The following is a 24,902-nucleotide window of genomic DNA, read 5'->3' on the forward strand; positions in this document are numbered from 1 at the left end:
TACCAACAATTATTTTACCAAACACTTTTATAAACAGCCAGCTTTAACAGCCAATTTCAAAAGCCATTATAAACATCCAAACATACCAGCTGGTCAAACAAGCCAAGTGAACCAGCCAATAGCCAACCGCCAACAGCCACTTTCAAAACAAGGCCTAAGTCATGAAGTGGAAAAGTAAGCAAGAAATAGTAAAGGAGTGAATTCACCACATTTTTGTCTCATGGCAAGGAAGGATCATACAAGCACATATCAGGTAAATATTTCTAAGATTCGTGAAGACATGTATGAGTATGATAGAGATAATATGCTTGAATGTCTTGATACTACTTTAGATCAATTTCTAGAACTAGTTATTCGAAGTGATTATCATGATTAAAATAGAAAGCTTAAAGAAAAATCTCAAGAAAATGATGTGGTTTTTGCTAGTTGTGATCACTCAGACGAGATTCGCTCTACTCTTAAAAATAATACAAAAAGTTGGAGAAGAATGCAAAAGCCATGGAAAGAACTCTTCATTTTAGAATACTCAAAACCACTTTACTACTACAACTGGAAACAATATAAGGAAAGGACTTGGTTACAAGCGTAACGCGAACAAAAGGAATTGAATTCCAATAGAAACCACTTGGATTCAAGAATATAAGAAGGGTAAGTATGTGCTTGCTAAAGATATGCATGTGTGCTATCATTGTGGCAAAAATTATCACAAAAAGAATGAGTTTGCTCATAGGAGAAAAATCATAGTTAAGGACTTGTTCTCTTCAACTTATTTAAGATACTTATTATTTATTCCTTAAATATTTATATCAGATAAAAAGATTCAGATTAGACCATATCAAAACTTTTGATTATCATTTACTTATCGTTAATTGCGTATAAATTTTTTTTATATAAAAATTACATATTTAAAAAGGTCATGATAAGATGAATCTAAAAAGATCCATTTTGATACTGTATTTCTTTATAGATTAGTATTTAAATGCGGTTAAGGTTTAGTTAAATTGTTAAATCGGGTCAAACCAGACCAGATCATAAAAATTCAGATCATACCTTAAAAAATTCAGACCAGATCTACTTGTTTCAGGTGAAGAGAACAAATCCTAAGAATGCTAAGAAAGTGAAACTGTAAGGAGGGTGTTCCCATCGTAGGGGATCTTTCTCCTTAAATTCCCATGGACCTTTAAAATCCTAGGAAATTACACTTGTTAGGGTGTATTAGGATTTGAATTCCTGACTGATTAGGGAAACTTGAATTGGAAATGATCCTATCATCACGCTTTTTTGTAAGAAACAAGTAGGAGTCGCCAATGAGTTTTAGGAAAACTCATAAACCTCGTTCATGTCTTTCTCCCAAGTAGAGTTCAAGGGATAATTAGCACGAACCATAAGTTTACTCATGCCCAAATTGGCCTATTTGTACCAGAAATGAGTTCGAGAGCGAGGGTACTAAAATAATGTTCCTTTTAGGGAGGAATCACTATTCTAGCCCTAGTTACGACCTCTACTAGCTCTTCCTTTTTCACAATTTCATCACTAAACAATATATGCAACATGGTACCTAAAACTAAGTTATTTGATTTTATTTATACGCATTAATCACATTGGAATTACATTGCAAAATTCGTTATTCTTATTTAATCAATATTCGTGAATAGAACAAAATAAACAAGATTCGCCTTGGCTTAAGTGATCAGCCAACAATTTCAATTCTATTCTTATTTAACGTCGTAAGATACTATGGGAAATTAATTAATTAAAGGTTCGTTTAAAGTGATCAAACAACACTAATTAATTAATTAAAGTTATTTTAAACAGGAACAAAAAGGTGATTGATCTAAGTGCTCGGGAATTTACCACTTTTCTCTGCTAGATCTTCGTTTAGAACACTTATGGACTCCTTCTTGTTCAAGAACCTCCACCGTAGTACGTAACAAATATTAAAGGGGGTGAGTATTTAGGACAAGAGGGTTTGGTTGTTCACAAGTTCACAAAGTTTTTGCCAGAATTTTAGGTTAATTTTTGTCTTTTTGAGCCTCGTATTAAGCCTCTATTTACAGGGAATGGGTACGTTTAGGGTTTTGAACATTCTTCCGCAGCAGGTGTCGCGCCCATCTGAATAGGTTGCGCGCGACAGCCCAGCGCAAGTGAATTGGTAGCAGCGCAACTGATAGTCTTGCGCGCAGTATTATGGTAAGATTCGATTTCAAATTTTTATGAAACTCTGAATCTTCCGCGAGCACATTGCTAGAAGTTGCGCTAGGTTTAATTTTGAGCGAAATCTTGTAAGTTGCTTGCGCCAGACTAGCGCGACTCATTGATATGTGCGCAGATTTCTCTGCGGCAACATTGATTTTTAACCTAGGCGCCTCTAAATCCGTCATTTTTAGGTTTTAAGCTCGGGCTTAAGCCTAATTATGATCAGGCTTAGTTGATTGGACCTTAATGCTTTTGTTTTTGGGTTAGGCTAGTTAATTTTATGTTTTTGTGATTCAATCAGTTATCCATAAGTGTTCTTCACGTTGATCCAACACGAATATGATTTTATTTATCGTCATTGCACTTCCTGTCGGGACAGGAGGCCAAAAGTAGAGGTTTATAGAAACATGTTTAGGAAGGACTTAATTGAGTTTGTTGTTGGAAAGGGACCCATAAGGGTTTATATCCGAAGACTTACGCTTAGCCGTGTTTTATATGTTAATGTGAAATGAAGTTACCTACTGATATTTGGACAGTGTTTGATCATCAATAAACATGTCCAAGTATAAAATTCATTTTTTTTCACTTACAGCCTATGAAGGTAGGAGTGGGACATTCAGTAAAAGCAATATAGGTACCATTCAAGGTATTTCTAGGTCACTCTCACATGTTATTAATGATGTTTATTATGTTGAAGCTACGGATTATATGTGGGAGCATCCATGAAACCTACAAATTATATGGATATATGATCTATTTTGTGGCATAATTTATGGCTCTAATCTTCTCTTTGGATAATTTTCCTATCTTATGATGTGGCTTAGGTGAATAAGAGTGATGATGCTTTTGTCTTGTTTTACAATTGATGGTTGTAGGTGTAAGCGTGGAAACAATAAGGATAAATAAAAGCTTGTACTTGATCGAAAATACATTATTATTCGAATTCAATCAGCTTAATCTTCTTCACTATTAGAAATTTTAAAACAATCCATTGGTGATTAAAGTAGAGTTCAAGATCGAGCTTTCCAATGACATGTCAGGTGCCCAATTTGACCAAAAAACGAAGAAGTTATGAGCATTTGTTTTGAGATTTCCTTACATATATAAGGGAGGAGGGCTCACTCCTACTTTCAAGTGGAGCGCCCGCTCCTACCTTGAGCTTGGAGCGACTACTCTAGAGGTCATGTTTCATGCGAATAATTACTCTATTTTTCCTCTTACTTTCATTGTTTAATCTTGACATTTCCTCTTGTAATCTTAGGGCTGTAAATTAAGAACTCTAGGTTTGTTTGTAATTCCTTTTATATAGGGTTAAGCTTGTTGTTTTGTAATCAATGGAATTTTCTCTCTCCTTAGTCTTGTAACTTATTTGCTATCTTTGTGATTGCTTCTTTGCAATTTTTGTGATTACACCTTAATCCTAGCTTTACTTGGTGTTGGCTTTTATTAAGAACTCCTATTTCATAAATCTTGGTGATTTTTGATACTGATTTATCTTGTGTTGTTGCTAGCTGATCTTCCCCTCTATTCCATGGCTATTTCATATTTGAAGGCTTGCAACATAATCTTTTGAGTATTTCTCAAATATGTGACAAAGATGATGAAGTTGATTTTCAAGCCAACTTTTGTTGCATAGTCGATGCAAAAACAAATGAACTTGTATGTCAGTGAACTAGACACAACAATGCGTATATCACTTATTTGAATTAGATCCCCGAGAACAAGTCCATCTATTTGTGAGCTATTTTTGAAAATGACCAGTGGCTTGGCATAAAGGACTAGCCCATATTGTTAGCCTTAGATTTCTAAACAAAATTGGGTCTCAAGGCTTGGTGATTGGGTTACCAGACATAAAGTATGAGACCGACAAGGTTTGTGAGAGGTTTGTGAGCAAAGAATGTGCTAGGAGGAAACATGTCAAGTCATCTTTATAGCCAAAGAAAGTTGCAAGTATTAGTAGACCTTTTGAACTTGTACACATTGATTTGTGTGGCCGTATGTGTGTACAAAGTTGTAAGGTTTTTTTTTTTTTGGTGTACACCCGGTTCACCCTTTGGGATAATCCGGATTCAGGATTTTTTTTTTTTTTTTGTATGGTATTCCACCTGATTCACCCTTTGGGATAATCCGGATTCGGAAATCAGTTTTTGGTGGTTAGATTTCAGTCCTCTCCCAATTGTTGTTGCAGGGGATCGAACACAGGTCCTCTCTACCAAGTATAGTCTCAATCACCATTACACCAACAACCAATTGGTACAAAGTTATAAGTTTTTAATCTCATAGTTATCTTAATCATTTGCCTCTACCTTAATTAATTCCCCTTAAATGATTTGCCTTTGGGAAATGTACATCTGCATTTTTACATAATAAAAACGAAATTTTCACCATATACCATTGAGTTTTAACTTAATTCACTATATATACCACCAAAAACTTTCTAATTCACCATGCACGACTAAGTTCTTGTGCAATACTACAATATAAATTTTTTTATAATTGCCGTTTATGGTACTTTACTGATTCACCATATACACATGTTTATAAAGTTATTTCACCAGATACCATTAAATTAAAAGATATTTCACCATATACTAAGAATTTGCAATGGCTATTTTAATTATTGCTTCTACTATTTTTTTGCTGCTTTACTACTCTTTTCTTGAGCTCCTTTAACATACTCTCATCTCCATGACATTGTGTGTCTATGCTTCCCCTGCTTTGAAATTCATAACCCGGAAGGACATTTTGCTCAGCATTACCCTTGCACCATCGAAATTTATGTCATATATCACACTTATAGTACAACTTTTATGGATATTTTGCCGAATCACAGCTCCTTAATGCAAATTTCTTCCCACATGTACAAGCTTTGTTTGGCATATGCATATTTGTAAGATGACGATGATGATTACGAGTATGTTGACATCTTTGCAAATGCTTTGAGAAGGGGTAAAGCGCTGCTTCTATCCCTCAAGTATTATGTTTATATACATAAACTATCCGTTATAACAGTCGACGACTAATTTTTTGTTTAAAAAAATAACCGTTGTAATTTCTGGGTATATAGTGAAATATCTTTTAATTAATAGTATATGGTGAAATAACTTTATAAACATGGGTATATGGTGAATTAGTATAATATCCCAAACGGTTTGCCAAAGGCAGTTATAAAAAAGGTATTTTATGACATTTCACAGGAACTTAATGGCATGTTAAATTAGAAAGTTTTTGATTGTATATGGTGAATTAAATTAAAACTCCATGAACCGTAATAAAAAAAACAAAGATAGTTTTAAAATGGTCTTTGCACCAAGCAATACAATGACTCACACTCGAAACTGAATTTTACGCTCCCATATCCAATTATGAGTGTACATTTTCCAATAATTGTCTCGCTCTATGCTCTGGTCGCCTGAAACAAGGACTGGCTGTTATAGGAGGCGCAAAGTCAACAGTTACAACATACATTGGTAAGCAAAGCTCGAGAAATTGTTACTGTATAAAATCAGCAAAAGAGCCTGTTTCATTGTTTCTTCTTTCCATTTACAAAAAACAAAAGCAAGGGGCCATAGAATGATAACCTAAGATGATACTCTTAAACATAACTATACTGTGGCCCTCTTAGCCTATGTAAAGGATGTGCCTAGCTACTCAAAAGGATCCCATAAGGAGTTCATGGAATGTACAATAACTAAAGTCCGCCAAATGAATGTTTGAATCAACTAACAATGGCGTCTGCAATGTTTCATATCAAAAGACAGCAACCCTTGCAAGAGGACTTTTGCTGCGTTGAGTATTGTAAAAAATGGTCAGCAATCTGCACGTAAGCAAAGGATTCATCAACCCTGGATATAGTCATTGGAGACCCTGAACTCAGTACAATCAGAGTAAATTGAAAAACAATGCAACAAAGAAAAGAATGTGCATACCTAAAGGTCTAAGATTATCTGCCTTCCTGTCAAGATACTGAAAACTGGTCACTGTCATAATGCTAATACTATACCAAAATGTACACTGGTAATGGTACAATAATTCCCCATTCATGCTCCTCGTTTAATGATTTGCTTCTCAGATTCGGTCATATAAGGGGGTCGCAAAGGACAAGAAGAAAATGAAGATAAAACTGCAAACTACAACATACTAACTGCACAGGCTATGAACAAGGTGTGAATGAGCTATGGTCGGTCTTTAATCTGCCTACTAAAAGATTTATACAATGGCGTATCTACTTTCACCTTGAGATCTCTCTTCACCTAAGATTTTGTTGGACCAACCTGCAAAAGTTTTCAATGGATTAAATGCAGAAAAAAAATATATATTCAACCACATAAACGGAGATGTAAGTTATAAATTGAATAACTAAATACCAAGTAAATAAGCTAAATCTCAGAGGAAAGGCCTTTTTGCATGCACTAGACATTTGTTTTCGTACTCATATGACACATCAAGAGGTACAAGGATATGAAGATGGCTCATATGGTGGATGAATAATTTGTGTGAAGAATGGAGAGGCAGGGAGCTTAAGTCAAAAAAATATTGAGAATTTCTATCTAATTATCAAAAAAAAACAAAAACAAAAACAAAAAAACAACCCTCAGCAAAAAAAACAAACAAAATAAGGGCCACAGTTCACAGTCCTTCCAAAAATAATAGAGTAGGTCACTTGCTAAAACGCTAAATTAGTATGTCAATTTTTGAACTTTCTCACTTAAGGCCTTAATTCCACAGAATTACTACATTGGTTAAGTGAAGATGTCAAAATTCTATAATAATGGACAGTTAAATTGTATTGCCTAACTCCGTACAAAAATAAAGTATAAGTGGTTGATTATTTGTAAAAAAAAAAAGGGAATTAATAAAAATGAAATCTGATAATACTAGCCAAGTTAGCAAGATGAGCAAGAAATGCATTTTTCCACAAAATCAATAAAAGGCTACTATTTAAGAGGCACATCACAGCCAACTAACTATAATTAAAGATTGGCTAAAGATTTAAAACAAGGCAAGCTTAATCTTAGTAATGCTGTGCAGTATTACCTTAGCCATGCCACTGCCATGAAATACACCAGCAACACAGCTCTCACCAGCAGCAGAGCTTAGATTACACGAGGACTCAGTAGTGACCTGTGCGACCCTAGTGCACACTACTAATGAATTTTTAGACTCAGAGTCAGAACACTTGGTAGATTTTGTAAGCAACTCAGCTCCAGCAGTAAGGTCCCCAGTATTGGATCCCAAATCATTAGCTTTACTTGTCTCAACTTCAGAGCATTTTATTTCTGACACCTGACCAGCTGCAGGAAAACCTGAAGGCCCTGTTTCACCATCTACATTTGGGCTGCTACAACAGTTAGTCACTTCCAATAGGTTATCATTTCCTTGCGTTGTCACATGGTCAATTGATTCTTGCCCATCTAGTCTGGAAAATGGGGCTCCAACACTTGTCGAATTGGAACGCAAACTGTCATCGTCCTCCAAGACCTTTCCCTCTAAATTCAAGTCATATTTAAGAACCTTTTCCTCAGAACTTCTGACAGAAGTAGAATCCCCATTTTGATCATCGTCACTTTCAACGGTACAGCACTCCTTGACATTAGTAAGACCAGAAGAATTTGAGGTACTTTTTGCTACCTCGTCAAAGTTCATAGTATCAGGACCATGACAGCCATGACTTTTCTCATCAGAAAAAGAATCAGTTTCCGCCATCAAATTCAAGTCAGGATGCAGGGTCCTAAGCTCAGAAGAATTCATTACAATATCAGACACCCCAGTTCGGCCATCATCATTTTTATCATCTCCGTAATTCATTCTTCTTTTTACATCATCTTCACAGTTCTCAGCATCAGAATCAGGATGAACCAGACATTTTTCATCAGACGACGAGTCAGGGGCATTGGGAGCAACACAATTCAAGTCAAATTTACCATTCAAACAGCCATCATCAATCTCAGGTTTATCAGCATCAGTTTTAACAGCAGGACAGTCTATCTGGTCATTCTGAGATACACCAGAATCCGCATCTTTCTCTGATAAGTTAATAAATAAAATCAATTTCATAATAGAGATCAGGGTTTTATTTAGAAAAGCATCTACAAAATTAAGAAATATGCAAACTAGAGATGATTAAAAAATATACAAACCTATAAAGGATGTGCTTTTCTCAGCAAACTGTTGATTTACAATCGGTTTTTGCAGCATATCAGTGTGCGCAAATACCAACATATTCATTGATCTCATTTCCCTTCTTATAGATTCTTCTAGAGGGTTGAAACCAAATACTGAAGTCCATGTATTCATAAGTTCAGTAATAGCAGGGATGACCAGGTTCTCAATCTCTAGAGTGCCAAGAGCCTGAACATGATAAAGATATTAAAAATTTGAGATACAAGAGTTGCAATGCAAGGTTGTAAGACGTGCTTAAATGATACTACAATATCCTCTATTGCATATCTTCAAAAAATATGCTACAAGTATCACCAACCATTAATCAACCAAGAAAATAAAGGGCATGTAAAAAAACACTACAAGTCCGCTCTATGCTTTTTCACCAACAGAGGATTGATCAGCCTTCAGTATGAAAAAAGTCCCCACAGCCTCAACAGTCAGTAAGAGAATATTACCAGAAACCTAGATCTTCTTATGGTATCACAAAGCCTAGCCAAGAAACACAAGTAATCCCCCCATTACTGCAATTTTCAATACTTCCTCCGTTCAAGTAATATACCATCATGGGGGGGGAGGTGGGGCAATATTCTTGGTAGTGGGAAAAAGGAAGAGATGAAAAAATACAAAATTGCTTATGTGATTGTAAACATAAATAAAGAAACAAGTGTCCATAATTGGTATGGTGTAATATTTATGAAACTTCCTTACAAGGCAAGTGGTGTAATAATAGCAAAATGGAGGAAGTATATGAAGTTCTTGGTAGTGGGAAAAAGGAAGAGAGGAAAAAAAATACAAAATTGCTTATGTGATTGTAAACATAAATAAAGAAACAAGTGTCCATAATTGGTATGGTGCAATATTTATGAAACTTCCTTACAAGGCAAGTGGTGTAATAATAGCAAAATGGAGGAAGTATATAAAGTTCTTGGTAGTGGGAAAAAGGAAGAGAGGAAAAAAAAATACAAAATTGCTTATGTGATTGTAAACATAAATAAAGAAACAAGTGTCCATAATTGGTATGGTGCAATATTTATGAAACTTCCTTACAAGGCAAGTGGTGTAATAATAGCAAAATGGAGGAAGTATATAAAGTTCTTGGTAGTGGGAAAAAGGAAGAGAGGAAAAAAAATACAAAATTGCTTATGTGATTGTAAACATAAATAAAGAAACAAGTGTCCATAATTGGTATGGTGCAATATTTATGAAACTTCCTTACAAGGCAAGTGGTGTAATAATAGCAAAATGGAGGAAGTATATAAAGTTCTTGGTAGTGGGAAAAAGGAAGAGAGGAAAAAAAATACAAAATTGCTTATGTGATTGTAAACATAAATAAAGAAACAAGTGTCCATAATTGGTATGGTGCAATATTTATGAAACTTCCTTACAAGGCAAGTGGGGTAATAATAGCAAAACGGAGGAAGTATATGAAGAACCATAGGTGAACAAAAGTTATAAATAATCTCCTAGTTGTGTAACATGGATAATACATCAACTCGATCAAGTGATTGCAGCATTTCCCTTAAACAAATGGAAATCAAGTGAATTTCTTGATGTTAATTCCACAATGTTTCCAAGTTCCAGTTTCCAAAGCTTTTGTGATTTACCCCACAAATTATAGGTAGCCCGTCAAGAGAAATGAAAATAATATTGAACAATTTGTATGCATTTAAATCAATTTATAGCTCAATAAAATTCAGCAACACACAGAATCATCACCGAGGTGGTCAACAATCACATCAATAATAAGAACTCTCAAAAAGACAACTAAGAGTTGACCCAATATGGCAACATGAGGCATTAGAGGTGGTCAACGCACCTGTCCAATTGCAGCAAGTAGACGTCTGCACATTCCTTTGCGCCTGTAAACATTACGTGTGCCAATAAATGGCATTTCTGCAAGCTGCTTCCCACGAATTCTGCTCAACACAAATGGGGAAAAAAAAATGCAACGGTTGGTATTTGGGTGTGAACAGTACATATATAGGTGAGCTGTGAAAATACGTAGGCTTTGCAAAAAATGCATCTTAGAAAAATAAGATCGTCATCACTACAGCAAGATACAAAATGCACCTTGACATCCAAAATTAAACTTGTGAAGTTTCTTGTTTTACTCGTAATTTTGTAAGAAGCACATGCCAACGAAAGAAAACTTATTCTACCACCTACTCGAAAACTAAACCAAACATCACCCATTTAAATAGGATTCTGGCCAGCTAGATATGTGCATCTAACCCCCAGCCATAATTAAGGGGCTGTTTCCAACAGATTCTAAACGCAAAAAATCAGCCAATCACAAATTGATGCATGAAAGGGGGGTAGATAGCCAGGAAGTTTGCAAGCTTATGCAATAGAAATCTCATGATACAACATACAAGATGGATATGGTAACCCATCAATTTATGATTCACATATCATACACAATCTTACTTTACAGAAAGGAAACAGTCTAATATTGCGTTTGAATACAATGTTCCTCTTAAATAGTTAAATGCTTATAGATTGTGGGAAGAATTCAGATTTTATTCCATTTCATAAATCAAATCTTCCAATAACGTAAATTTTAGGATGGAAAACACAAACTCCCTTCTCTCCGCCCCCTTTACGTATAACATGCAATTCAAAGACATCGTAAAAGAAGCAAATTAGTAAGGAGAAAATAGTAACAAGGTATTGAGGGTCCAATGCAAAACCATTCAAGGTAAGGAAAGGGCAGGGAGAATCAAAGGATGCACACTGAATACTAACCTCTTTTTTAATTCAGATTTGTGATTTTTATGGTTCCTAGCAAATCATAGTTAAACAAAAAAAATTAAACATTTACATTCTTAATACAGAGTGTATGCTCCTAGTTGTTCTTGGATACACTCAAATAAACTGAAGCCGAATTTCAATTACAGCACTTTAGACAACATTTCTAGACATCACCGCACTTTGGTTAAAATTAAATTAGAGGACTTGATTTTAAGAAAGAAAAATTTGACAGGAATATTATGACCTTCCGCCATTAATAAAACGATCTTTTGATAATCCCCCAATAAAATGACCTTTGCACATCATCTTCCAAAAATAGGATAAAAAACTGGTAATTTGTTTAATAGGTTAATGAAGGACATGTGTCACATTACAATTAGTTACAATATTTTAATTTTAATTTTAACATATTTCTTTTAAATTAATGATATTAATTTTTAAAAAAAAATAAAATAAAATAAAATAAAAAAAACCCTCACGTTCAGCATCTGCTCTGAACATTTCTCTGGCCACCCAAAGCCACCTCACCTCACAACCAGCTCCACCTCAGGCCACCATAACCACCCAGCCACCATAGACCTCACAGAATCACAGCCCCACCTTCTCTCAACACCGCACAACTCCTACCTCCACATTTCCACCACCATGCCGCAGCCGAACAGTCGCACAAAACTGCCCAGCAGCACCTCAAGCAACCCGCAACCCCTGCGTGCCCACCATCACTGAGCTAATCTCAGCCACCATTCCACCTTCACCAACAACCATCACACATAATTAAGCAGCGGCGAAAACTTCGGCCACTAATTAACAAAGCAATTTAAGCTTCCAATATCCGACCACCACAACCCCTTCCCCTTCCAATTCTGGCAGCCCCGCCAACTCCGTCCAGACCCGATACCTCTCCCTCTCCTTCGCAGCCCAAACCTACCACCTCTCTCTCCTTCATAGGCCAAACCCGTCCACCTCTTTCTCCTTCTCATCCCAGATCTGATACCTTTCCCACCTCTCTCTCTTCTACTCACCCTAAACGTAACCACCAGACCCAACCACCAGGCCTTTATGGTGAGGTCGTGACAGTGGGGGGATAGGTGGGGGTTCATGGGAATTGAGGGAATTTTTTTTTTTTTTTGTTAATTAAAATCAATTTTTTTTTTTATTAAAATCATTTTTATAAAAATAAAATAATTAAGTAAACCAATTACAAAGTGACACGTGTTATACTAACCCATTAAACGATTACCAAGCAGTTTTGCCCCATTTATGAAAGATCGTGTGCAAAGGTCGTTTTATAGGAGGATTATCAAAAGGTGTTTTATTTATGGCGGATCGAGCAAAGGTCATAATATTCCTGTCAATTTTTCCTTTACACACAGCACAACTAAGACAATGAGTCTTCCAAATCATAGATAAAAGAATCACACATCTTTTAATAACAAAGGAGATGTTCAGAACTGTTTGGACACCTTGCTACACATCATCTAAAACATCCACATCAAAATATCATTTTTGCCTAAACCTCTGATGCTCGATCCATAAACCAACTGAGAGATAAACTAGGATTCAAAATCTAGAAGTGAGTACAAAAGACAGCTCATCTTCAATATTTGGAATATTTGGAAATTCCAGCAAGAGAGAAAGATCATATTGATAAATTTTTAAATTAAAATTCAAGGGAAAGAGGCAAAGAGCAGATTAAAAAAAATTATTTAAAAAAAATGTTAAGTAAGGGCAAGGATAGAGCAACGGTGGTTCCTCTAAATCAATTCAGTTACAAGACTTGCAACTTCCTAGTACATATCATATTGCTCATCCAAAAAAGGAAACTCCATCCACTGTCATGTATCTCATAACTTTTCCCCAATTCAGACAATCTCAATACCAAGATTTAACCAGTAACCAAAACCACCCTTATAAATATCCAAGGTGATTGTTGGTCGTAATAAAAAGTAGACAAAAACTGTCAAGTAAGAGGGATAAGAAATGTTTCTAAAATTCTAATATATCTTTTAGAAAACTCAAACTATGTTATTAGGGGCATTGGAAGAAGGTTACAGGATTAAAGATCATACTTAAAGAGTACCAAGCATGTGATAAGGAGGGCTGGCTTCAAGAAGACATCAAAACTAACAGTTATATCTGTTACAAGTTACAAATCTTAAACCAGGAAAAGAAAAAAGACACAAAGACACACAATGTTCTTCGATTTATAAAATTGTGCATAATTACTATGTAGCGATTAAATTGGTTGAGAATATAAAGATAAAATATCTCCCTCCTATATTAATCTTTCTTGTAGATTTTCATTTAGTTGTCTTTATATCTCGTATAATCCATTTAAGTCTATAACATCTCTATTTCCCCTCCCCAACCTCCAAAAGTTACATATCATTCAAAGTTACCTACCTTCTACCAATAAGTATATAACTATCCAAGACTGCAAAGCAACAATACCAAAAACTAATTTCATAGTTTTTATTCTTGTTATCAAACTAACTCGAAACAAGGGCTTAGTAGATAGCAACTTGAGAAGAACATGCCCAGTGGATTTATTTCTAAACAGAACTACCTGATGGAAGCTGCAGATATAACTTCATCTCCTTTCTCTAATACAACAGTTAAAAAGCTGCTAAAATTTAATCGGTTAAAATTCGACCTGCATGAAGAGGACCAAAACACATCAGGAAAAGATAGACAAAAAAAAAAAATCTGAGCAAGTGGATTGTATAAAAAAGCCAATGAACTATTAGGCATTAGAACACATAAAAGTATAGGACTCACTAATAGAACAATAAGGGAAATACACAGCTATGAGAAGCAAGACTAGAAGAATTAGTTTCAAGATATGTACAATAAGATTACAACATTGAATATAGCAAATACATAAGAATATAGGCCTAACAAATGATTGAAAAAGTGACAACAAAAGACACCCAGAGTTACAGATGATATATAAATGGGGAAACTCCAGAAAGTCATAGATTACCTTATTCAAGAAATTACAGAATTAACGTGCATATGAGAAGGATGATGAGAATGGAACTCTTGCAGAAAAAGAAAACAAAACTGAAGGAAGAAATAACAGGATACACACATGAATAACTTGCATAAAACAATGGACAAGTTCTTACCCACAGCTATAGATGACATGGCGTATCAAATTGACACCACTTCTTTGGTCAATGATAGGCAAAAAACATTCCTCCATGACAGAGAGAGCCACAGCCAATTTAGAATTGTTTTGAATCTTTTGGGGTTCCAAGATAACAGATTCTTCTTTGAAGTCAGACCGTTGAAGTAGAGTCCACGAATATCCATCTCCCAAATCATATTTTGCTCCAAGAAGACTCTTTAACCGCTCAGACATCTACACGCAAAAGTAGTAGTTAGAATTATATTGGTTACACAACTTAACAAAACAAAAGTTAAATATTATGAAGGTGTAGAGTATAACAAGGCAGAAATCATGAAGTATATTCCCAAAGCAGTCAGCAGATTAACACACTGCCAACACATGTAAAAGTTAGCCACTTAATAACCAAGTTCTGTAATACTGAAAGACTCTTTTCTAAGTCCTGAAAACCATATATGTAATGAAGGTGAGCTGGTGAGATAACGAAAAAAGGTAATTAATATATGAGAGATCAAGTAGAGACCAGTTTAAGGAAACCTCGGCTTGAGGTGATTTATAGTTTAATCCCTTTCTAAATATGAAATAAAAGCTTTCCCTCTGTACCCAAGTAAAGTAGCTTATAGTTATCGCACACAGATCAAGGATTTATCAATCTCATCATGTATTGGAAGAGTAATTGCTTCTCATCTCTGAACTAAACAAATACTACCTCCGCTTCATATTACTCGCAACAATTTCCTAAAATGGTCACTTCACATTACTTGCAACAAATATTTTTCTTTCCTTATTTAGTAAGTTTTTGCCCACAAAATGACTATTTTACCCTTACTTTTTTTTAGACATCCTAATTAAATTATAAATCTAATCCTATTACATGAATCCCCAAGGTTAATTAATTTCACCTTAACACCAAATCCATTCCCCTCCATCTAAATTCAACATCTTCCTTCATAAGTTTTCTCTCTCTTCCTTCATAATCCACCACCTTCAATGGAAACCACCGCCACTACCACCGACCACCAATACCACCATCTTTAATGGCAACCACCACCTACCAACCACTCTTTAATGGCAATTACCACCATCACCAACACCACCATCCTCAGTGTCAATGCAACCCAAAATCGAAGGTTTTATAATCAAATTTAACCATCAAAACTCAAGAGCTAAATTTTGAAGAGTTTTGACGGTTAGATTTGACCAATTAAAGCTTTAATTGATGATAGAGAAGAATTTGTGGGTTTGTGGTTGGTTTGTTCGTGGTTGCTAGGTTCGTGGGTGCGGTGACATCGTGGGTGCGTCGGTTTGATTGAGGGTTCAATTTTGGTTTCGATTGTGAGTTTGGTTTTGGTTTCGATTGTAGGTTTGATTGGGGTTCTGGGTTCGACTGAAGGTGCTGGGTTTTGATTGAGGGTTCGTGGGTTTGGTTTTGGGGTTTTGATTGTGCTAGGTACGATGGATTGCTGCGGGGTATGGTGGTTTTGGGGTTTTGATTGTGCTGGGTATGGTGGTTTTGGGGTTTTGATTGTGCTGGGTATGGTGGTTTTGGGGTTGTGATTGTGCTGGATACGGTGGGTAGTCGGTTTCGGGTTTTGATTGTGGTGGGTACAATGGTTGCTGCAGCGCTTCGGTGCTGTTCGTGGGTGGTGTTGGGTATGTAGGTGGTGTTGGGTTCGTGGGTGGTGATGGGTGGCGGTAGGTGGTTTCGGTAATGTAGGGTGGTGGTGGTTGGTTTTGATGTTGCTTGATGGTGTCGGTGGTGGTGGATTATTTATTTAATTAAGGTTGAATTTGTTTTTCCTTTTTTTTTGGGTTGGATTAACAATTAAGCATTTACCCTTATTTTTCAATAATCATGCTTTCAATCTTTTGCCTAAGAGTCCGCAAACATGTCCTTTATTGCGAGGAACCTGAAGCGGAGGTAGTAGATAAATAGCCAAATTCAGAGTTAATGTAAGCAGCATTCTATGACAGAAAACAATATTCCATATAATTATTTCATGCTTTGGCGTAAAGATGCTATAAGATAAGCTCAGTGTTACATAATACTCTAAACCCCAATGAACGCATTCTGAAAAGGTGGATTATAACACAAAAGAGGTAATTTTAGCCCAATTTTACAAAAAAAGTGGCAAATTGCATATCATATCATAATATAATACTTGCATATGAGGTGGCTCTAATAAGCTACTTAGATTTAACAAGGCATCCTTATTTAAAATCCCAACATCTCAAACTTTTAAATCAGGCCCTTCTATACCCACGAAGCAGGCAAGATCGAAGATATAGAAGCACTTCATTTTGAGTGTCAGCAAAACCAAAGGAAATAATATACTCCCTCCGTCCCATAATATAGTTCTTGTTTTCCTATTTTCGAGAACCAAAATATTATTCCTATTTCTATTTTTGGAAAGCATGTAAAGACCATTAGACCCCCACTTTTTTTAACTTTATTCATTGTACTTCCTAATTTACCCTTGAATTTTGCACATGGCTTGTACCTTTTTCCACTTTCTCTCTCTAACTTTTGTCTATGATTGTAATTTTCACTTTTACTAATGTATTCTATTTTCATGCTTCATGTTCTCTCTAACTTTTGTCTAAGATATGGAAGCACTTCATTTTGAGTGTCAGCAAAACCAAAGGAAATAATATACTCCCTCCGTCCCATAATATAGTTCTTGTTTTCCTATTTTCGAGAACCAAAATATTATTCCTATTTCTATATTTGGAAAGCATGTAAAGACCATTAGACCCCCACTTTTTTTAACTTTATTCATTGTACTTCCTAATTTACCCTTGAATTTTGCACATGGCTTGTACTTTTTTCCACTTTCTCTCTCTAACTTTTGTCTATGATTGTACTTTTCAATTTTACAAATGTACTCTATTCACTTTCTCCTTCTATTTCTTAAATATCATGAAAAACATAAATAGGAACTATATTATGGGACGGAAGGAGTATAAAAATAATTGTCAAACCTGTGCACAGTTTCTCCCACAAAAGTATGGCCTTCGAGATTTGGCAGAGAGATCGTCCTCCTCCCTGATACATGATTTGTGATCTACAGTGAAAACAGCAGAAACTTGTCAATAACAGTTGTTAGCCAGTTAGTTACAAGAAAATGAAGCTATTTGGAAAACAGAATTGTGGCAGTTACATTTTTCCTCACAAAAAGTGCAAGTGACCAATTGAGAAGAGACTGTATCACTCTCAACTTCCTCTGTTGCAGTTGCAGAATCACCACCTACACCACAAAATTTGCACGAACAAAAAACACAGTGCCATTCACCCAAAGGCAATTCCTGCAGATGTAAAAACAGAAGATATAAACTATCAAAAGTAACTATTTTCTAGTCCCTCTACTGACTGAGTTACCTAACATTTACCAACACACTTAAAACATATACCACATTAGTGCTCAAACATCCAACGTCCAAATAAAAAATCAGCAACTCACATATCTGAACACAGCTAGTCCATAATCCAGACATTTGCATACGAACAATAATAAATTTTGTTACTTAGCTTACAATAAAAAAATTTGGATGACATAAGATACTTTTGTTCACCGAAAATATAGTTTCAATGAGATACAGTTTCAATAATTCTATGAGACTTTTATAGAAAAATGTCAACATTAACATACACTGCAGTCTTCACGTAGCAAAAGCTGATAGCCTCCTAACAGAATATAGCACATATCTTAATTAGCAATAACTGCCAGTATGCAGATACTCAGCATAAAATTTATTGTGATGCAATCGCCAACTAACAGCCAATTCTACAAAGAAAATGTCTAATTCAAACTAAGGCATAGTTTTTATTGTTAACACCAGTAACAAATATGCAATTGGCAACTATCAGACAATTCTACAAAGAAAATGTCTAATCCAAACCGAATGAAATAAAATTGACAACCGAAATTTTTCGACATCTAAGAAGAATATGTCTGCTTAACAAGAAGCTAATGCACATTTTATAAAATGTTCCGCATACCAGGAAAAATTATGTTTAATCTTAACATGTCAGCTAAACAAGAAAGCTGTAATAACCCCTAAGCATATTTAGATTATTGCCTAAGTTGATTAAATCCCTAATCTATATCCACCCACCGATCCAACCCCACACCCTAATTAAATTAGGAGGGGAGAAGGAACAAGAAATATGGGCAAAACATACTAGTTAAGAACACAAAGTCAGTAGCCACAGGGTTAAAAAAAAGGGGGGAGAAGGGGGGGGGGGGGGGGGGGGGACATTCAATAGCACAAGTACCTCAATATCTAAACAGTCCAGGTGAAATGTTGACGGACAGCCATCACAGCACATCAAGTCCCCGCCATCTCCACAGATTGCACAGGTATCGTCATTTGGGTCATCAACATTAACATTGACACCATGAAACCCTAAACGACCAGTCTCATCTTGTTTGTTCCAGGAATCCAGCAGACATTGTAGTAGCGAAGAGCCACTTTCAAGGTAAATATTCTCATAGGGCTGGCAAAGTTTGCTCCCTGCATGGTTCTCAAAATCAGAAACTGATATTATTTCCTTGCAACAGCAACAATGAATGCCATCTCTTGTTATGCTTCCCTCGAGTACTGATTCAGCATCATGGTGGTTCTTATAATGCACTTTTCCATCCAGACTAACAGTGCCCAAATCAATCATCCAAGCAAGAACACTATGCTTTCCAGAATGAGCAATGGCTCCATCAATCTCTGAAGTTGAATCCTGATTAGACCTGCGCACCACCAAGGCACACCGCCTCCTACCTTGTGCCCCAACCCGAACTGAGGGTTTTCCTTTTAGAGCAAAATGTTTTTGCTTAGCTCCTGCCTTACGACTTGCAGAACCTTCTTCATCAGAAGTATCACCATCTTGATTATTCTTTTTTTTCTTGTTCTTGTCTGATCTTGTCTTGGATACAATTCTAAACAATTTGCTGAGTACCTCAGCTGGTAATGGATTAAAGGTAAAATTCTCACCAGCCTTACCCTCTTCAGCTTCTTGCTGAAGTGAATTGTATGCCTTAGTAACTGACCAGTGAGTTTTTCCTTCATGATTAACATAAACTGCATCCTTATACTCTCTGCCATTCCTGGGTCTATATTCAATTGTCCAGCCTGCACTCAGAAGCATTTCAACTATTTGGTTTCTTATTGCATTTTTCTCACTAGAAAGAGACCCAGCTATTTCAGCTCTCTTGCGCTTTGCAGGTGAATTGTTTTCAGGTAATGGAGTTTCTTCACCTTTTGAAGATCTTCCAACTGTGTCTTTATCAAGTCCGACAAAATTGACCTTTTTACCTGACCGAACTACCTTCTCAAGAGGTACTTCATCACTAGGCTTCTCTGATACTTTAGGAGGATGACTGTCCCGTCTGCTTCTTCTGACAGGAGCTGCTACAGGAGAAACTTTTAAATCCCTGTCACCCTTTACCTTGTCATTGTCATGACAAACAATCTTCACTGCATCAGTTTCCGGCTCTTTCTTGGGTCTTCCGCGCTTGCCCTTCTTTTTTGATTTTCTTACTGACCTGTCACTTAATCTCTTGTCTTCAACTTCAGCCGGAGCTTCATCTTCAACTTTAGAAAAGGAGAGTTTCTTCTTCTTTTGAGCTATTTGCTCTTCAGAGTAATCAACGGTTCTCTTTGGCCTTCCACTTATGCGCCTCGGTGTCAAAATTTCAACAGACCTGTTGCTTAAGTCTACACCTTCATTTTCAACCTTTATAGGAGCAGCTTTCTCATTTTCAAGGTAATTTGCAGACTTCCTAGGCCTTCCACGTCCATCCTTCTTTTTTGAACTTGCTGGATTGTTGTTCCTCCCAGCTTCATTTTCAACCTTAGGAACAACTCTCTCATTTTCAAAGGCGTTTGCAGATTTCCTGGGCCGTCCACGTCTATTCTTCTTTTTAAAACTACTTGCAGATTTATTGTCCAAACCTTCCTCATCAACTTTAGAAACAGAGTTCAGTCCTTCATCAATCTGATTTACCTCCTTTTCAGGGTGATTTCTGGATAATTTTGGCCTACCACGCTTCCTCTTCCTTTCAGAACTTCCAATCAGCTTATTGTTCACATTTTCATCCTCAATTTCAGAAACAACTCGAGCATTGTTCGGCTCAACTAACTCCTCCCCAGAGTTATCAGTTGATCTCTTGCTTTTTCTAATACCATAAGACTTTTCCAAAGCTGATCTACTACTTTCATCTTCCACTACGACTGCTGCTTCTTTAAGGCCATCAGTTACGCTCTTCCTTTTCCTTTGCAAGAATCCAATACTCTTGCCTTCAGTTTCCTCTCCCAAACCATTAGCTGGCACAACCCTGGATCTCAAAACTCTAGCAGCAACTTGGACCCTTTCTTGCTTGGCCTCTTTTTTGAATCCTTTACAACCATCAACTTCATCAAACTTGCATTTAATGCCCACACTAACACTTTCCTTCTCAGGAGATTCCATTTGTGCATCAAGATTTGATTGCAAATCCTTGGACAATTTAGGATCAGCATCTACATGCTCTTCCATATCCTCAGTCTCGCCATCACAATTACCATTTATACTTCTAGAACCCTCCACACTTGAACGCACCAGCCCTTCATCATCCCCTGAACCCTTTTTCTTATCAACAGCTAAAGCTGACTCCAAAGCCCGGTCATCAGAATCAACAGAACATTTTAACCCCTCCACTCCTGCTGCCTTCTCCTCTCCACCTACATTCTCAAAAAATTCATCAATTTTCTTTTCATCATTGATTCCCCTAGTTGAACAAACCCCCATACTTAAATCAACATCACCTACTGCCTCCGCCGCCACCACCTCTCCCTCAACTCCAACAACACGGCTGCATTCGAACTCCGGAGTCGCATATACCTCCCCTCCATCCTCAACCTCCATTCCTTTACCCTCATCCTCACCAACACCTTCTTTCTCACATACTACCCCATTCGACTTCCCATCAGCCTTGCTCACTTCAGAGCCTAATATCTCCACTTCCTCGCTCAAAATATCATCGGGGTCATCCTCTAAATTCAAATCAGGAATTTTAACCCTTCTCAAATTACTAACACTGTGTTCTAAACCAACCTTAACATCCTCCTTCTTCGAACTACTTGACCTCAACCCTTCCCTCATCTCATTCAATCAACAAAAACCCAGAAAAAAAATCACAATACCCAAATTCAAAATTAAGCCCTGAAATTCATTACCTCTTCCAGAAATCCCAAAATCAATCAACCTTCATATTTCTACCAACCAGCAAAAGATCACCAAATCTGAACACTTATCAAATACCCAGATAAAACTGAAACACCCAAACAAAATTTAAAGAAATCAAAAAAAACAAAAAACCAAAAAAATACAAGAAATCTAACAGCAAAAAGAGAAATATAGTAAATAAAATCATTACCTCTAGAAGCAGCTTATGAATGCAGATAAAACCCAGAAATATAATGTACGAAAAAGTTCCAAGATACTAGAAAAATTCAATCTTTGTAAACTTCTCTTCGATTACAAAACGAATTACATCAAATTTGGTTTGAAAATTTGGGGTTTTGGAGAGAGAAAAACAAAGAAAAAGAGGGAGATGAAGGGGTTTTTAATATTTTTGATTTTGGGGAAGTGGGTTTTAAATAAAATGGATTCTTTTCCTTTTTTTTCTCCTTTTTTTTTTTTTTTTTTGTTTTTGGGGATTCCGGAAATTCAGAAGTATGTCTATACTCTTCTATACTACTCGTATAGTTGAAGTGTGAAGACCAAAAGATTAGCATACTAAAATGGACTGTCTTTCAAAAGTCATACATGATAGGACTTAAGAAGAGATTAAGGGGTAATTTGGTCATTTAAAGAAATAAATTTTGCAATTTTCCCTCCAATCTTGTAATTTGGCCAAAATTGGTTTCTCTCTCCTTTAGTCATTGCGTAAAATTGGAATTTTGAAAATAGTGTCAAAATATTTAATGGTTTTTAGTGGGGTCCTTTTTCAAGTTTATGACTTGAGATTTTAGAGCCCAATTATAAAGCTTTTTTGGGTTGACAATTTATAATTCAATCTTTAGGGATTGGTTTTTTTTAAAAGAAGAAATATGTAGAGATTATGGTGGGTGATAATTTAATTTATACAAGATTAGCCTCGTGCAGTTGGTTTAAACAAATAAAACTGTACTCTCACCATTCCACAATGATATTCTTGTTTGTAATTTTAGACTTTTAAAAAAAAAAATCTTTTAAATTTCTCTTAATCTATAAGAACAAATATAGTTATGTGAGATCTAGTTTGATTCGTTTTGGTGAGTAGATTACTAATATCTAACTTTTATGAAATTTGCTAGTATGAGATTAAAGATATTTGCGATCAAAGATGGTTAAAAATTTGCATCAATTTACGAAACAAGAACATCATTCTTAAACGGGAGGAGTAGGGTTGAACGCACATATACTCTACAAATAATCTTCTCGAGTGAGGCGTTAGGTAACTAATTAATATATTACTTAAAATAGTACTCCGTATTAAGTTTGTAATGCATAAAAAAATCACACATCAATCGGATAATTAATGTTAATTTTACTTTAATATTTCCACATTTTTGCCATAGATAAAATCATAAGCCTATATTGTTAAGTGATATATTTACTAATAATACATTCAACGCTTTCAATATAATTGACCTGTAGTGGCCAACTTAAAATTAAATGAAACAACACCCAAATTATCAAATATAGAGAAATATTACAAAGTTCAATTTATCAATCTTTGAATGAAAAAAATTAAAATAAATTAAAATAAATTATAAAAAAAAAAAAAAAAAAAAAGGTATCATCAACAACATGTTCAATAGTATGGAAAAATATTAAGGTTGATGATCTCTAAGAAAACACACACAAACAAACAAAATTTTTGTATTAAGAAAATATTATGGTTTGAAAAAAAAATTCCAAATTCTTGTATCAAGAAGCAACCCAATCATTAATATGAATTCGAAGTAGAAAAACAACTATCTGTTTATATCCCTACCTTTTAGGAAAATAGAAGTCAGTTTATTTTTATTACTTGTAATTTAAATATTGATTTATGTAAAATGTATAGTATACAAAAACAACTATACCAATTTTAATCCCATTATTTTAGGAAATACTTCGTAATAGTTTACTGCTGTAACTTTAAATGATTTATTTAGGTACAATGTAACTAAACTATCACATGATAATTTTTTTATTATTATTTTTTTCTAAAATAAGCCATACACTTTTGGGCGGGAAAATTTTTCATAATAAGTCGACACGTGTACAGGTTTAGGGGGGAAAGATGACATCAGCGGTTGCTACTTTAGTATATTTATAGATAGATAGATTTTTTTTATTGGCATTTTAAGTACTTTATACGGAGTATTTGACAAAAAAATACAGAGTACTTTGTTTAAATAAACTCTAATTAATTGCCTAAAAAAAACTAATTGATGTTTTTCAATAATAATATAATTATTCTTGTCAAAAAAATATATAATATAATTATTATCGCGGGAAAAGGATGGTTGGGAAATGGAAACTATATCTATAGTAATCCGTTAACAAAATCAGCCTGCAGGGAAGGTGGTTGGCAACATATAAGTAATACACTATTGTTTTGGGGTTTTTTGTGTCCTACTAGTGAGATACGTCACTAAGCTTGATTTCCCTCCAATTTACCTGCAAACCAACGGAAGCTTAGTGCAGTCGGAGTTCCGCCTCCGACGATTAAGTTATTAGAAAGTGTTCGGAGTAAGGTAAAAAAATGAAGCAAGTAAAAGTAAATCTTCTCGAATTCCGAGATCAAGTGTTTTCTTTGATGTTAGAGAATTGATTGTGAGTAATAAATGACCGTATCCCAAGAAAAGGGTGAATCTCCCTATTAATAGGGTCATAGGGATTCGTGCCCTTACCTAGGTCACTTCGACTTAGGACCAATGTGTTATGTCACTTTGTAGTTTTCTCGGTAATTGGGCCCTGAAGGCTGTCAATCCCTTTGAGATTTCTACCACGTGTCATATCCTGGTAGGTCCACTTTGGACTCTCCCTAGAGTGACACGTGTCACGCTCTATTTGGTCCGCGTGGCTGGGTAAAAAAAAAATACCCAAATCAACTAATGTGTCAACATAAGATGTATTCTCTTCATCTTATAAAAATAAGTTTCAGATTTAATAATTCAAATAAGATAAGATAACTTTTTGTGAGGAGGGTGTGCCCATCGTAGGGGATCCTTCTCCTCTACGCCCATAGCCCTTTAAAAGCTTAGCTTAGGTATTTACACTTTTTAGGTTGTATTAGAATTTGAATTCTTGACTGTTTGGGGGACCTTGAATTAGAGTTGATTCTATCATTACACTTTTTTGTAAGAAACTAATAAGGAGTTGCCAATGAGTTTTAGGAAAACTCATAAAACTCATAAACTTCATTCATCTCTTTCTCCCAAGTAGGGTTCAAGGTATATTTAGCATGAATCATAAGTTTACCCATGCCCAAATTGGTCTACTTGTACCAGAAATGAGTTCGAGAGCAAGGGTACTAAAATAATGTTCCCTTTAGGGGGGAATCGCTATTCAATCCCTAGTGCGGCCTCTACTAGCTCTTCCTTTTCCACAATTTCATTACCAAATAATATATGCAATGTGATACCTAAA

At 35.6% G+C, this 24,902-nt stretch overlaps 1 protein-coding gene across 2 annotated transcripts; it reads right to left on the bottom strand.

The window, feature by feature from the left end:
- Positions 1-5,677: 5,677 nt before the first annotated feature.
- Positions 5,678-21,951, bottom strand: LOC145639061 (uncharacterized). Of its 2 annotated transcripts, none has more exons than XM_081690179.1 (11): positions 21,655-21,951; positions 18,519-21,549; positions 17,404-17,548; positions 17,225-17,307; positions 14,241-14,476; positions 13,679-13,765; positions 10,178-10,277; positions 8,337-8,547; positions 7,234-8,222; positions 6,126-6,470; positions 5,678-6,013 (listed from the first exon to the last, which is right to left on the bottom strand). In XM_081690179.1, exons 2-10 carry the CDS (start codon positions 21,378-21,380, stop codon positions 6,450-6,452), a joined length of 4,734 nt encoding a protein of 1,577 aa, XP_081546305.1. In that variant the 5' UTR covers positions 21,381-21,549; positions 21,655-21,951; the 3' UTR covers positions 5,678-6,013; positions 6,126-6,449. The 2 variants fall into 2 exon arrangements, with proteins under 2 accessions (XP_081546305.1, XP_081546306.1); XM_081690180.1 differs by having other exon boundaries at positions 5,678-6,041.
- Positions 21,952-24,902: the final 2,951 nt, after the last annotated feature.

Source organism: Chenopodium album, chromosome 7 (genome assembly GCF_948465745.1).
Source record: "Chenopodium album chromosome 7, dcCheAlbu1.1, whole genome shotgun sequence".
NCBI classification, from domain to species: domain Eukaryota; kingdom Viridiplantae; phylum Streptophyta; class Magnoliopsida; order Caryophyllales; family Amaranthaceae; genus Chenopodium; species Chenopodium album.

Coding starts and splice junctions, on each gene's coding strand:
- LOC145639061 (XM_081690179.1), bottom strand. CDS start 21,380: ATGAGGGAAGGGTTGAGGTCAAGTAGTTCGAAGAAGGAGGATGTTAAG. Junction 8,548..10,177: donor TACTTGCTGCAATTGGACAG/GTGCGTTGACCA, acceptor TATCATGTTCAG/GCTCTTGGCACTCTAGAGAT. Junction 8,223..8,336: donor GAAAAGCACATCCTTTATAG/GTTTGTATATTT, acceptor TTAACTTATCAG/AGAAAGATGCGGATTCTGGT.